The 15412-nt window shown below is 45.6% G+C and overlaps 1 protein-coding gene across 1 annotated transcript in view; it reads right to left on the reverse strand.

The window, feature by feature from the left end:
- Positions 1 to 336: 336 nt before the first annotated feature.
- The window catches only part of CDH3 (cadherin 3), a 138636-nt gene continuing 123560 nt past the window's right edge, over positions 337 to 15412 (reverse strand). The window contains exon 19 of the mRNA XM_027516161.1: positions 337 to 466. Within this exon, the coding sequence (XP_027371962.1) occupies positions 455 to 466 (12 nt within the window). The 3' untranslated portion in view covers positions 337 to 454. The remainder of the gene's footprint in view (positions 467 to 15412) is intronic.

The raw sequence follows: 15412 nt of genomic DNA on the forward strand, positions 1-15412 counted from the left end.
AGAGGCAGATCAGGTGGTCTGGTATTCCCATCTCTTTCAGAATTTTCCACAGTTTATTATGATCCACACAGTCAAAGGCTTTGACATAGTCAATAACGCAGAAACAGATGCTTTTCTGGAACTCTCTTGCTTTTTCCATGATCCAGTGGATGTTGGCAATTTGATCTCTGGTTCCTCTGCCTTTTCTAAAACAGGCTTGAACATCAGGAAGTTCACGGTTCATATATTACTGAAGCCTGGCTTGGAGAATTTTGAGCATTACTTTACTAGCGTGTGAGATGAGTGCAATTGTTAACTATTATTATTTCCACATTAATGAAGCTCAAGGAGGTTGACTTTTCTACATGAGCAGCAGGATCGCTTGGTTCACTGAGAGAGGGGGAGCCCATGGCTTCGGGGTTCCATAGCTGGCTGGGTGCCTCCTCTTGGCACAAACACCTCTCTAGCTGGTCTCTCAGATAAGGTGCTACAATAAAAAAAAAAAAATAAAAAGATAAGGTGCTACAGAAAAGCTAGAGAATATAAAACCTCAAAATAAGGCTCCTGCCTTCCACCTTCAAGCACAGAAGGCCCCATCCCTCCTCTCGGAGCCAGGGACCTGTCCACGTGATGAGTGGAGAGAGAGCTCTTTCTAGTCTCGCATCCACATGGAAAAGACCAACCCTCTCCAGGACCAGCAGCCAGAAAAATCACTCTGTGCCACTTTGGGCCTGGCATAACCTTAACCAGTCAATCTTAAAGGAAATCAACCCTGAATACTCTTTGGAAGGACTGATGCTGAAGCTGAAGCTCCAATACATTGGCTGCCTGATGTAAACAGGTGACTCACTGGAAAAGACCCTGATGCTGGGAAAGACTGAGGGCAGAAGAAGAAGGGGGAGACAGACGATGAGGTGGTCGGATGGCATCACTGATTCAATGGACATGAACTTGGGCAAACTCCAGGAGATGGTGAGGGACAGGGAAGTCTGGCGTGCTGCAGTCCATGGGATGGAGAATAGTCCATCACGACTTGGTAGTTGAACAACAACCCTAATCCTAACCCAAAAGTTCATTCAGGTTTTTCTGTAAGATATTATAGGAAAGCCTGAACGAACTTTTTTGGCCAACCTAATACCAAACTCCAGGAGGCAGCTAGAGCAGTGTAGGGAATTGACCTTGTGACTTGAAGCAAAATCTTTCCTTCCCCAAGTCTTGGTTTCTTGTCTGTAAAATGACTCAGTTGGCTTGGCTGAAAAGATCCTTTAGTTTTCTTCTGCCTCTAAAAACTCTGATTTTGTGCTTTTTGAGACTGAGTCAGTGAGCACTGTATGTGTGTGTGTGTAGCATACACACATGTGCTCACCTACTCATGGGTTCATGAAAGGAGTGCATCTTGGTTGTCCCGGGCCCAACAGTTCTCAGTGAGAGTACAAGTCTTGCAGGAAGGGAAGGTGAAGCTGACCAGACAGGAACCAGACTGTGGCAGTTGGAGAGACAGCTTCCTGCAGGGGTGGAGACCAATAGAGCAATAAAACCTGGGCAAAGAGCAAGGTTTTCACCGGAAGTCTAAGAGAAAACTCCAGAGTTCAGACTGAGGATGGGGGTCCATAATTTTCTAGAAAGACTCTCCAACATTTTAGAGCACAGTCATTCATTTACTCATTCATCCATCCTTTTATTCAGTAGACACTCACCATGTGCCTAGTGCTTTGCTGGTGAGGGAGGTGCCCCCCCATCCTCAGAGAGCTTTCAGTCTGGTGGAATACGACAAGGGAACCAGGTATTTATGATCCAAGGCAATAAGCAAGGATGACATTAATATTTAACAACTGGTAGAACCAGGCCAATCAAAAATGAATACCAGCCAACACATCAACACACCAACATAAGGTCCTCAGTCCTCCTGCTGGGCCAGCTTTACCCTTTCAGTTGCTGGGTCGGGTCATGGGGAGGCGTGGGGGCGCGGGAGGGGCTGGGGTTTGGGGGCCACTTGAGGGACTCAGGGAAGCAGCTGATTACCAACTGATGTGAAAAATTTTCAATACTGTATTTTAGCCACTAGAATAGCCATATCAGTGATCCTGGTTGGAGGATAGCCCTGGTGATAATGATTCAAGATTAACAAGGCCCATGAAGAGAAGGCACAGGGGCTCAGGGAAAGCTCTGTTGGGGGAGTGACATTTAAGTTGAATTAGCCAGAGTGTGTTTGCCTGGGCAAGAGGAGGAGAGCTCAGCATTTTCAGGTGATTCGGTTTTGCTGGAGGAGAAAGAGGCGGAGATTAGACCCAGAAGGCAGGTAAGGAGAGTGTGTGTTGTAGGGTTCGGGGTAGGGGCCATGTTAGTCATGCTCAGTGGCTTGGACTGCATCTCTGGAGCAATGGTGAGCCATTGAAGGATTTTAATTAGGATCAGGGGAGTCACCCGATCCAGTTTGCAAATCCCCCAGGCAACACCAAGGAACCCATTTTTCCAAAGACATGAACCAAGGCTCAGGAAGGTTAAAACACTATCAGATGATATGCCGCAGGTGGGATATAGTATAAATAGAACTGCTCACTTCTGGGTCCCCTTTTCTATTGAATACCATGTGTATCAGAGGCTGCCCCTTTTGTATGGAGCTTTAGAGTCAGCAAAGCAGACTAAAGAAACTCCAGAAACATATGAGCCTAAGTAGAAAAAAAAAAAAAAAATTTGAGGGCTTACATACTAAAAAGCACATGATGGGTGGACTTCAGGCATGGATAGCTCCAGGTGGTCAAATTATGTCATCATAGAGCTGTCTTGCTCAGTCTTTGCTTTCCTCTATGTTGATTTTCTTCTTAGATTCTTCTATCAAGGCAGAAACAGGCTACTAACCCACCAGTTTAGCAATCCTAGCCACTAAATACCATACTTTTCCAATAGGTACAGCACAAGTCTCAGGTTTCACTTTTACACCCTGACTTGGCTTATGTGAAGATATGAACCAAGCCTATGGCCAGAGAGATAGTTAGGTGGTTCTGATTGGCTAAGACCAGGTCATGTGTCCAGCCCTGGCATGATGCAAGAGGAATCAGCCTTCTAGGACCACATGGACTAAGAGCAGGGGCGGTGTGGTCCCCTAAAGAAAAATGATGGTGCTGTCACCTAGAGAAGAGTGAACAGATACTAGGCACATAGAAACTAACATTTAAGCTATAGCCTGATCCTTCAGCATTAGGAGGAGGCTGCTCACCTGGGGGAGGGTGGTCTTCTCTGACCAAGGAACTCAAAAAGGTGAGGGGCATGATCTGCCTGGTGCCTGCTCCCTGGGGCAGGAACCCTGCCCCTCTGCAGAGCTCCACCTTTCTGGAGCCAGCCAGGGAGCTCCAGTCCAGCTTGGAGCCCCCCAAACCACTTTCCTTCTTCTTAATTCCAAGTTTTGGCCTGTGCCTGCTGGGGCTTGGGTTGGAGGCTAGGTTCCCTGCAGATGTTCCTCTTAGTAGACAACTTAGTCATGATGTGACCGAAAATTTTTTAAAAGTTTAAAAATAAAATTTAAAAAGCCAAGAGCACAAAGATAGATGCTGAGACTGTGTTTGCAGTAAGGTCTCCCCCCTTGTAAGCCTCTCCTTCCCCCACTCTGTCCCTGGTGAGACTTGTTGCTGGGCTGTGGTTTACACTACAGAACCCCCCAAAAAGCAGAATTGGGTAGTGTTTAAGAACACAGACTCTGGAGACAGGCTGTTTGGGCTCAGATCTGAGCTCTGCCATTTAATAGTTATGTGCAAGTTATTGACCCTATGCCTCAGTTTCCCCACCTATTAAACAGGTTTGCTGGTGCTGACAGTAGAACCTCACATGTAGGGTTGTCTAGGAATCAAGTGAGCTAGTACCTGTTCAGACCAATGTCTGAATAAGCAATATTGCACAGAATAAGCAATATATATATATATCTAAAGGGTGGCTATTATGTGCCACATCAGCTGCTTTGAATTCCTTTTAGGAGACCGAGGACAGGAGGTCTGTCCTGGAGGACAGGGCCTGGTCTGGCTTGCTTGTCACAATATTCCTGGTGTTCACTGTGGAGCCTGATCAAAGCAGGCCAAGGTAAATAACTACTGAATGAATGAATGATTGAATGGCTAGTACCATGGGAGCAAAGACCATCAGAATCTAGGCTGGCTGTGTGACCTTAGGTGGTTAGCTTCCCCTCCTGAGCCTCAGTCTCAACCTCTGTAAAACAGATCAGATTAGCCAGTGTTACTCAGACTTTTCCAATCAGGGCTCCCGTTTATATTGTGCTGGGACATACACACACTGAAATTGAAATTTTCACAAGATAACACTTACTTTCCTGTGTGCAATATACTCTGATATATTCTATTTTCTTCTGTTTTACTCTATTTTACCCTTTTTCATTTTTTAATAAATACAATCCTGACCCAATGAATAGATTTGAAGTCTCACTAACTTCTGGAGACCTACAGTTGAAAAACTGAACTGGATAAAAGCATGGTCATTTCTGACTTGGACCCTGATGATGTTATAAATCTAAGAAACATCATTTGATTTTGTGTGATGGTTAAGAGCTTGGGCCCTGGCAGGAGAGGGCTGGGTTCAAGTCCAGGGATACTGACCTGTGCTGATCTTGTTAAGTTATTAATATGTAATCTCTAGGTGCCTAGGTTTCCTTCTTAATACAATGGAGGTAAAAATGACTCTTTCCTCTTAGGAATGGTGTGAGGGTTAAGTGAATTGATACCTACAAAGCACTAAATGCTTCTAAATTCTCCATGAAGAACTTTTAAAAAACATTTTTGTTACTTGAAAAGAATATCTATAACACTTTGTGGGTAGCCTTCAGAGAATCAGACCTCAGAAGATATTTGTGCATTTTTTGGAGGTTATAAGAGCATTCCTCTCCCTCTCTGGGAAAACAGACAACTGAGTTTTCAGGAGGGGAAGGTACTTGCCCAAGATCACCAGCAAGTCAGAGACAGAGCTTCAGGCCTCAGATTTTAAGGAGGTTCTACAAACTGTTGATTCCAGGGAAAGCAAGGGAAACCCCCTTTCCTCACCGCTCAGAATCCACAGATCTCAAGCCTTCTTTCTTTTTCTTTGCATAAACCTTTTCCCCCTGTTTTTAGTTCACTGATTTCTAAGATGTCAGTGTTCACTCTTGTCATCCACTGCTTGACCACATCCAATTTACTTGATTCATGGACCTAACATCCCAGGTTCCTATGCAATATTGCTCTTGACAGCCTCAGACTTCACTTTGACCACCAGACACATCCACAACTGAGTGCCAGTTCCGCTTTGGCCCAGCCACTTCATTCTTTCTGGAGCTATCAGTAATTGTCCTCTGCTCTACCTCAGTAGCATATTAGACACCTTCTAACCTGGGTGGCTCAACTTCTGGTGTCATACCCTTTTGCTTTTTCATACTGTTCATGGGGTTCTTCTCGTGGCAAGAAAACTGGAGTGGTTCGCCATCCCCTCCTCCGGTGGACCACATTTTGTCAGAACTCTTCACCATGACCCATCTGTCTTGGGTGGCCCTGCAAGGCGTGGCTCATAGCTTTTGAGTTACACAAGCCCCATTCGCCACAACAAGGCTGTGATCCAGCCTGTAGAAGGGCATCTATCTTTAAAACACTGAAGTATGTTCTACATATAGTAAAATTCACTCCTTCTGGTGTGAAATTTCATGAATTTTGATAAACATACACAGTATGTATCGACCCCCCCAACTCAAGATATAGGACAGCTTCTATCATGCCAAAAATTTCCCTTGTGCCCTTTGTAGACAATCTCTCCGTCCACCCCTAGTCCCTCCAGCCACTGAGCTCTTTTCTGTCTTTTCTGATAGTTTTGCCTTTTCCAGAATTACTTCTGAGATTCATCTATTTGGTACATATATACATTTTTGCTTAGCAGTATTCCACTGTACAGTTACCACAAATTGTTTATCCATTTACCAGTTAATGGGCATTTGGGCTATTTCCAGTTATGGGTTATTATGAATAAAACTGCTGGGAATATTCGGATGTCTTTATGTGGACATATGTTTTCATTTTTCTTGGGTAAATATCTATGAATAGAATCGCCGAATCAGATGGTTACCATATGTTTAACTTTCCAAGAAATTGCCAAACTGTTTTTCCCAAAGTGACTATGCCATGCTGTTATGCCATCAGCAGTGCATCAGAGTTCTAGTTGCTCCACACCAGTGTGGGCACTCTTAAGTTTTAGCCATGTAGTGATATCTTATTGCGGTTTTAATTTGTATTTACCAGAGCACCTGACCTGCCTCTTGAGAAACCTATATGCAGGTCAGGAAGCAACAGTTAGAACTGGACATGGAACAACAGACTGGTTCCAAATAGGAAAAGGAGTATGTCAAGGCTGTATATTGTCACCCTGCTTATTTAACTTATATGCAGAGTACATCATGAGAAACGCTGGGCTGGAAGAAGCACAAGCTGGAATCAAGATTGCCAGGAGAAATATCAGTAACCAATGAAGATTCAGCACAGCCATAAATAAATTAAAAAAATTTTTAAACATAATCAATTAATCAAATTGAAAACTGGGCAGGCACAGACCAATGATATAAATGTATCATGAATCCAGGATTATGATTCATCTAATTCTCAGCATATGAGATGCATTAAAAATTAAAAAGGAATTCTTCCTCTCTGAGCCCCAGCCACTCCATTCCCCTCCCTAAAGACAATCACTGTCACCACTTTTCTGTATTTCCCTCAGAAATAAACAACCTTACTCTACCTATGCTATTAGTAACTGTGTTTTTACTCAACAGCAGTTCATGGACAACCTACCACATCAATAAACACAGATTTCTAATAGCATTTTAATGGCTGCATAATTTTCCACTACCTAAGGTGCCTATATTTTATTAAACTAATTCCCTTTTTGATGGACCTAGGTTTCCCGCCCCCTCCCCCACACTGGCTCCTCACAGTGTTTATTCTCATAAACAGTGTTATGGGGAACTCCTTTATATACATGACTTTGATGAATTGTATAGAGAGGTCTTTAGGGCAAGTTTCTCCAAGTGGAATTACTGGGTCAAAAATGATGTGCATATTTCAGGATTTTGAGCCATATATTGTGCCCACCAGCAAGGAGAGAGGTCTGGCGGCTGGCCTGGTGCTGTAAGGTCTTTTGTTACTGAAGCTACACCAGAGGTTATTCAACAGCAAAGCCCTATTAACCATTCCCAGGACCTCCCTGTGGGGCAGCAGGAAATGGGGCGGCTCCCTGGACAGAGGAGAACAATGAGTCTTTATTAAAATGCAACTCACCGAGAATGCTTTATTAGCACAGATCTTGCCCTTGCATTTGGGCAACTCTTCGGGACTGGTGTGGGACTGTGTCCTGAGGAAAGAAGAGCAGGAGCCCAGGGTGTGCCCGGCTCCTTAGTGCCATACCCCACTTCTGGTCTCTAAATTATATAATTAATAATGTGCCATGGGGAAAAGTTAGCATGAGAGTCAGATGGCCTGGGTTAAAACATTTGTTCCTCTGCTTCCCAGCTATGTGACTCTGGGCAAGTTTAGAATCTCTCTAGTTTAAGTTTGCCCTTCCCTAAAATTGGGGTTAATGCTACTTAGCTCATGTCTGTTTTGACACATAAATGAGGTTATATACATAAAGTATTTAAAACACACTTGGCTGGACTTCCCTGGTGGTCCAGTGGTAAAGAATCTGCCTTCCAATGCAGGGGACATGGGTTTGATCCCTGGTCCAGGAAGATCCCACAAGCTGCAGAGCAACTACTGAGCTAGTGCTCTAGAGCCCGCATGCCATAAATAGAGAAGCCTGGACACTGCAATGATAAGCCTTTGTACCGCAGTTAGAGAAAGCCCGTGTGCCCCAACCAAGACCCAGCACAGCCAGAAAAAAAACAAACAAAAGCGAACAGTTGGTGAGGAAAGTGCTGTGTAATTATGAACCACCCCTAGGTACCTGCCCTTGGCTAGATTCACAACCCCTTCCCTCAAGTCATCCTCAGACTGGTGGGGGAGATGGAAGCTTTTACAATCCAGGGTGATGAGTACATTAAGGTAGATGCCAAACCTGGAAGACTTCCTGGAAGAAATGTCATCAGGGCAATAACCAAGTCACTTGTAGGCTAAAGGAGAGGCAAAGTGGCTTTGAGAGAGGAGGGACCAGCCAGGAATCGGAAAGATGGGTTTCAGAGAAGGTCTTGGATTTTAAGTCAGCAATTTCTCAGCACCAGCCTGGTCCCAGGTACTGCATTCAGTGCCAGGGATGAGTGCGGGTTGGAGATGTTCAGGCAGAGACCCTCAGTAAGCTTACTCTCTAACTGGAGAGTAAAACATGAAGCCTAGTACAAGCGCTGGACTCGGATGAAATCTACTAGAGGAAGGAACAGTGTCAAGAAAGCAACTAACTCTGAGACTCCAGGATTGTGAAAGAAAGGGTTTGCAGAGGAAATGCTTGCACGAATTGATCAGATTTGAGGGGCGGAGGGAGTGCAGAGTCAAGGAGAAGTAAGATACCCCTGATGGGGGAAAAAGGCCCAAGCAAAGGTGAGGCAATGGGAAAGCCAGCATCCTAAAAAGATATTGCGCGGCTTGTGGGACCTGCCCACCCCACAAGCTCTGTGGGGCAGAGCTGAGGGGTGGGCAGGATTAAGGCTGTAAGGTCAACTGAGGCCAGGGTCTGGAGGGCATCACATGACATGCTACTTGGACTTCATCTAGTAGGTCATGGGAACGGAACAGAAGTCTTTAATCAGAGAAGGGACGTGATGAGATCTGTGTTCTGGGAAGGTGACCCTGGCACAGATGGGGGAGGAGTCCTGGGAGGCAGCATTGCTTAAGGGCCACTGCAATTGTCTAAGCAACAAAACGGGTGGGCACAGAGAGACTGGGGTTGGGGGAGGGCGGTGGTACGTGTATAAGCAGCTCTCTCAAACACTTACAATCCAAACCCCTGAAGTTATTCCCTGGTGACTCTTGAGCTGAGCTGTCTAATATCGCTGGAAAAATAAACCTGCTCCTGACCCCAGGCGGCGGGAGCAATAGTAACCCAATATGCTTGTTGATTAGGATGAAGGTCAACGGAATTACTAGGGGGAAATAGAGAGACATATTAAAGTGAAATGACTTGCTTTTATTGTTTTTTCCTTAACAGAAACAATACATGAGATCAACATGTAAAATAATTCTCAAGGATGGTAAAGTGCAGTCCACCAAAACCAGTCTTGACTTTTGTTTCCATACAGACATAAATGGAGAGGAGGGACTAACGAGTGGGGAGATCTCAGGAGAAGGAGGAGGAAGGGGAGAATCTGGCCCAGAGGGAGTGGCAGGGCCAGGGGCAGAGGGAGGAGGAAGATGCCCTGGAAGGGAGGCTAATGTGCTGGGCCCAGAGGTGGACTGAGGATGAACCTTGAACTGGAGGCCCAGCCAAGTTTCGTACCTTTCTTAGCTCTGATTTTCTTGTCAAATGGGGGTAAAAACAGCCTCCTGATATGGCACAATGAATGTTATTGACCTGGGTTCAGTGAAAGTGCTGGGTCCGAACCATGGGACCACCAGGGAATTCTCAAAAACTCCCAAGAAATTTCTTAAGATGAGGGGTTGTTGCTGCTGATAGCTTTACTGACTACCATTTTCTTTTGGAGTTCTCATTGGCCTCATGTCATCCACAGTGATTCAACCGTTCTTGTTTGAAACCTCTCTCATGGGGTTGTCCAGGATGGGGTGCTCTCACAGCTTCAGGACCCCAGGTCCAGTGGCTCGCAGCTTCCTCCATCCCCAGCTTCCAGGAAGTGCCAGGGGTCGATGGGGTGACTTATTCCTCTTCCACCCCACCGCCCACAACTGCCTGGCAACTCATGAAGTGATATACACAAGGGCCCTGAAGCTATTTCTTTCATGGCCTGTGCTCAGGCCTCACCCCTCAGCTTTTGTTTCTCTCCAGTAAACCACCCATGGGAGGAGAAGAGGGATATGAAGTACAGGATGTGGGTTCCCTTCATGATAAGGGGTCACCACTTCTCCTTCACTCTTCCTCTTCCTTCCTCTCCAGCTGGTGGTGACTTCCCTCTCCCATCTCTAGAAGGAAGCAGAACAGATGCTGAGAAGCTGGCACCAAGGCCCCCTACCTTCCAGGGGCCCCTGGCCTGTAGCCAGCCCAGAACCCTCTCCAGAACTCCACACCTGTAGAACCCTACTGCACCTGAACATTTCCACTTCCACGTCTAATAGGCACCTCAAAGTGCTCAAAAATACAAGCAAGTTCAGAACAAAACTCACCATTGCCCTTCTCTGACCTGCTCCTCTGCTCGTCTTCATTTCAGAAAATGGCACCATTATCAACCCAGCTGCCCAGGGCAGAAACCTGAATATCGTGTCCTTAATGCCTTCCTCTTGCTCACTGCCTACATCTGATCAGCCATGGAATCCTTCCAAAGATCCCTGAATTTACCCATTTCTTTTTTCTTTGGCTGTGCCATGCAGGTTGCAGGATCTTAGTTTCCCAACCATGGATCAAATCCCGCACCCTTCACAGGGAAAGTGTGGAGTCTGAACTGCTGGACCGCCAGGGAATTCCCTCTACCCACTTCTGTCCACCCCACCCCTCAACCTTTGTCCCAGCCACCTTCACCCCCAATCAGACAACAATAGTGCCTTTTATGCTCGCTGGTTCCTCTTTGCCCACAAATGCACTCTTCTTGTTTCTACCCCTGCTTTGTGCTCCAGAAGCCCGACCTGTCTGTATGGCCAGCACCAGCCCCAGATTCTTGCCTTCTGGCTTCCAGCAAGGAACTCATAAGAGATGGGGCTGGGAGGAGAGTGGTTCAGACTCCCCTCTCCCGTCCCTGCCAGCTGAGGTTTGGCAGTGACTGCATTCTACAACCTACGGCCACAGCTCCTGTCATGTGGACCCTCTACTGCGGCTCCAGCTCTCACTGGGGCGTGAAAAGTCATTTCCTCCCCTTGTCCTATGTCCCATCAGACCTAAGGGTGGTGATGGCTTCCCATCTGCTAGTCCCAGGGGTGTCCAGCTATCCCATACTGGTGATGGAGCCCAGTGATTCTCAACCAGGGATGACTGTGCCCCTCCCTGGGAACATCTGGCAATCCTGAGAGAGGTTTTTGGTTGTCATAGCTGGGGAAGGGCACCACTGGTTTCTAATGGGGGGAGGCCAGGGATTCGGCTGAACATCTTACAATGCACAGAACAGCCCCCACCTCACCCCTCGACAAAGAACTATCCCTCCCACAAGTCAACAGTGCTGAGCTTAAGAAACCTTGCAACCCTGCCCACAACACTGTGAACAGTACCTGCACCAGCGCTGCACACTTGATCTTTTGAGTTTGTCTCTGTTTCTTGCCAGCATCCTGACTGGTACATCGGGTCTCCCCTTTCTCTCTTTCTCCCTTTCCAGTTCATTCTCCACACAGATAGCCTGAGGGCTCTGCCTCGCTGCCTCATTCCTCAATTTCATTTTTTTAAATCTAACTTTTGAGATGGGTAAGGCATTCACCTAGTTTAAAAATAACAGGAGGACTTCCCTGGTGGTCCAGTGGTTAAGACTCTGCACTCCCAAAGAAGGGGGCACGGGTTCAATCCCTGGTTGGGGAACTAAGATCCCACGTGCTTCACTGTGTGGCCAAAAAAATCAAACCAAACCAACCAAACAAAAGACAAACAAAAAAAAAATCACACAACACAAAAAAGGTATGAAGTACAACTGTCCCTCCCACTCCTGTCAGCTGTCCAACTAATTAATTCTCAGCGCTCTCCCAGCAGTTAACTAACTACTGTTAGGAGATTCTTTATATTTTTCTAGAGCTTTGCAGTCCAATACGGCGGCTACTAGCCCCATGTGGCTATTAGATTTAAATTTAATAATTAAGTTAAAAATTATGTTACTTGGTCACATTAGCTACAATTCAAGTGTCATCTGTGGCTAGTGGCTGCTGTGTTAGTCAGCTGAAATACAGAACATTTTCATCATCAAAAAAAATTCTATTGCACAGGGTTGTACTACAGTTTCTCTCTGCAAATTTACGTAAAAAATTCATGTAGTCTCATTTTCCTCATTTTCTTATACAAAAGGTAGCACACATTCCACATTGTTCTCCAACTTGTTTTTTCACTTGACAAGATATCTTATGGATCTTTCCACATTTTTGCATAAAGAGCTTTCTTTTTTTCTTCTTTTTTGTTTTCAGTTGTAGAATATTTCAGTTGTAGAAACCTTCCCTGACTCCACATCAGGTCAGACTAAGATCACCAACCCTGTAATTGCCTGGTTCTTCCTGTCTCCTGGTCTCCAGGCAGTGAACATGACACAGTTTATTTATGCAGTCACTCACTGATGGACTAAGGGCTGCGACCAATCTTTTGCTCTTACAGACAATGCAACAGCAGTGAATGGCCTTGTCCACCTGGAATTTTGCATGTAAACGTGTCTATTTAGAACACATCCATGAGGGATCATTCTAGAGTATCAATTTGGTCATGCCTCTCCCCTCCTGAGCACACGCTGCTCCTCCTGATCTCCATCTCCAGCCCACAGCAAACTGCAGGTCGGATGTCACCTCTTCCAGGAAGCCTCCCTGACTCCACATCACATCAGACTAAGATCACCTACTCTGTAATTGCCTGGTTCTTCCTGGTCTCTTCCCTCAGTCTGGAGCTTTATAAGGGATGCACAGGGTGGGGCTGTCTTGTTTTTCCATGTATTCCCAGGGCCTGGCACTCAGTAGGGGTCCAACAAATATTTGTTGAATGATGAGGCAGGTACCAAGTTCTGGCAGTGGTTCTTTCCAGCACTTCATGGGCTCTCGAACCAAGGAGCTAGTGAGGAGAACCCCAGTGAGCAGCTGATTCAGATGGGGAAACTGAGGCACAGAGGTGGCAGGCAGCCTTTGGATCAGCCTCCCTGACTCTAATCTCTTTTTTTCTAGCTCACTTTATAGTTAATAACAACAACAATAGTATTAACATTAACTATAAGGTTAATACTTACCAAGTATTTCTATGTGCTAAATGCTGTTTTAAGTGTGTTACATGAATTAACTTATTTGATTGTTGCAGCAACTCTGTGAGGTAGGTACCCCCATCATCCCCATCTTACAGGTAGAGAAACTGATAACTTGTCACAAATGGCAGAGAATGACTTGAACCCAGGCTCTGGGGCTTCAGAGCTCACACTCTTATGCACTCTGTTGAGCTATCTACTAGTCTCGGCAGCTTCTCCCTTACCCAAAGTTCACTGTGGCTCTTCATCAACACTCAAACCCAGAGCTTCTTCTCTTGTCATCCCCATCCCTCCCAGCTTGACTTAGTTTATTTTCTACTTCATTGGGTTCTCCCAGAACAAGATCCTGAGACCTGAGCCAGACTGGGCTCTCCTAGACATTTCTCTCTATGCCTCAGTTTTCTCATCTGTACAAGTCAATGGCAAAGGAAAGCATGGCCCTCTCCTTTCTTTTAGCCTCTTCATCCAACTCCCATGTATCCTTTAAGGACAATTTAAAGAGCCTCTTCCTTCAGGAAGTCTTCTCAGATTTCTCCAGCCCCTAAAGTTCCCTCCCACTCTTCCCTGAACATAGGCAACTATTAATGCTCAGATTAGCACTTAATTCTTCTTTTATATTCTAGATTGTAAATTCCCCCCCATGCCCTCCTCAACAAAGAAAGTGTTACTCTTTGAAAGAACATATAAGATAAAAAGCAGAGCGTGGATTTCAATTTTGGAGCTTTATTCTTTGAAGTACCACCTTCCTGCACATGTGTACGCTTGCATACATGTTTACGGCATACCCGAATTCCACCTTCGCTAATCCTTACTTAATACTGTTTTTTAAAATGGACTCACTATTTAAAACTTAGAAAAACTTATTTTAAATGAAAAACTAACAATGTTGTAAATGAAAAACCAGCATCCTTTGCCATAACTAAGGTGAAAATAAATACAATGATGATGGAACAGTGTCATTAATTTCTAGGCCTTGCTTCTCTGGTTAAGAGAGAGAACCATAAAGATTAAAGTCACTGAAGACTTGCTAAGCACAAAAAAGAGGACTCTTTCCTTGACCCAAGCAGAAAAAAGATTGAAAGAAAACTGAAAACGGAATGACTTTCTCTGTGTATGATTCAGGATCACATTAGACTTTAATACCTTGCTCACACATCACCCAACACCCTCTCACATCCCACACAGGCCTAAAGCCTATACTCTGGGAGTTGGTCAGAACAGACAGAACCAGCACCATCTTTCATTTCCACCTCTCTCTAGCCTCAGTCTGTAGGATGGTATGAACATAAGCACCCCAAGACTGCTGCAGGGTTAAATGAGATTAAAAAAAAAAAAGGCAATGTTACAAGTGGCATCCCTGGATTCTCTCAGCTCTGCTGCTTACCATCTGGGCATGACCATGGGTGACTTACCTTGCCTCCCTGGGCCTCAGCTTCCTCACTTCCAAAAGGGAAATTATAGAGGACTTCTTGGGTGGTCCAGTGGTCATGATTCCACACTTCCAGTGCAGGGGGCATGGGTTCCATCCCTGGTCAGAGAACTAAGATCCTGCCTGCCACATGGTCGGGGAGGTAGTTTATAAAACCTTCCTTGAGGACTGTAAAGCACCTTTATTCCTTTATTTGACAAACATTTATTGAATACCTACAATGTTCCAGGAACTATTCCATGGACTGGAGATGTAGCATGAAAAAAAGAAATAAAAATCCCTGTTCTCATGGAGCTTATATTAAATGGGGGTTTGGGAGGGCAGAGGACAGATGGATAAAATATATTTTCTCTGTCCAGGGGATTCTCTGGTCAAGAATACTGGAGTGGGCAGCCATTCTCCTTTCCAGAGAATTTTCCCAACCCAGGTCTCCTGCATTGCAGGCAGATTCCTTACCATCTGAGCCACCAGGGAAGCCCCATAGTTCAGTACAGTGAGAAGTAATAAATACTATGGAAAAATAAGGTGTAGTGGGTGGGGGCAGGGTTGTACTTCTGAAGTGGGACAGAATTTCTGACCGGTGGACATTTGGGTGATGCCTGAAGGAGGTGAGGAGCCATGATACCTGGGGTGAGGGGCATGCCAGGCAGAGGGCACAGCAAGTGCAAAAGCCCCAAGGTGGGAACCAGCCTGCACAATCCTGAGAAGAACAGGAGGCTGACTAGCCAGAGCAGTGGTGAGGGGACAGCAGTGGGAGGAGAGGTCCCGGGGCTATGGGGTCAGATCCTGCAGAGCCTGCTGGGTCATTTTAAACTCTGGTTTTGATTTGCAGTGAAATGTCAGTCAGGGTATCATCTTACACATAGTACATGTACATAACTCACAGCCGCTCTAAAAGTAGTAATTCCCGAAATTACTTAGTATTGCCTCACCGGAAGCCCTGGGTTGTCAGGCTCCAGGGTACAACAGGCTTGCCCTCCACTGCC

This window comes from Bos indicus x Bos taurus, chromosome 18 (genome assembly GCF_003369695.1).
Source record: "Bos indicus x Bos taurus breed Angus x Brahman F1 hybrid chromosome 18, Bos_hybrid_MaternalHap_v2.0, whole genome shotgun sequence".
NCBI lineage: Eukaryota > Metazoa > Chordata > Mammalia > Artiodactyla > Bovidae > Bos > Bos indicus x Bos taurus.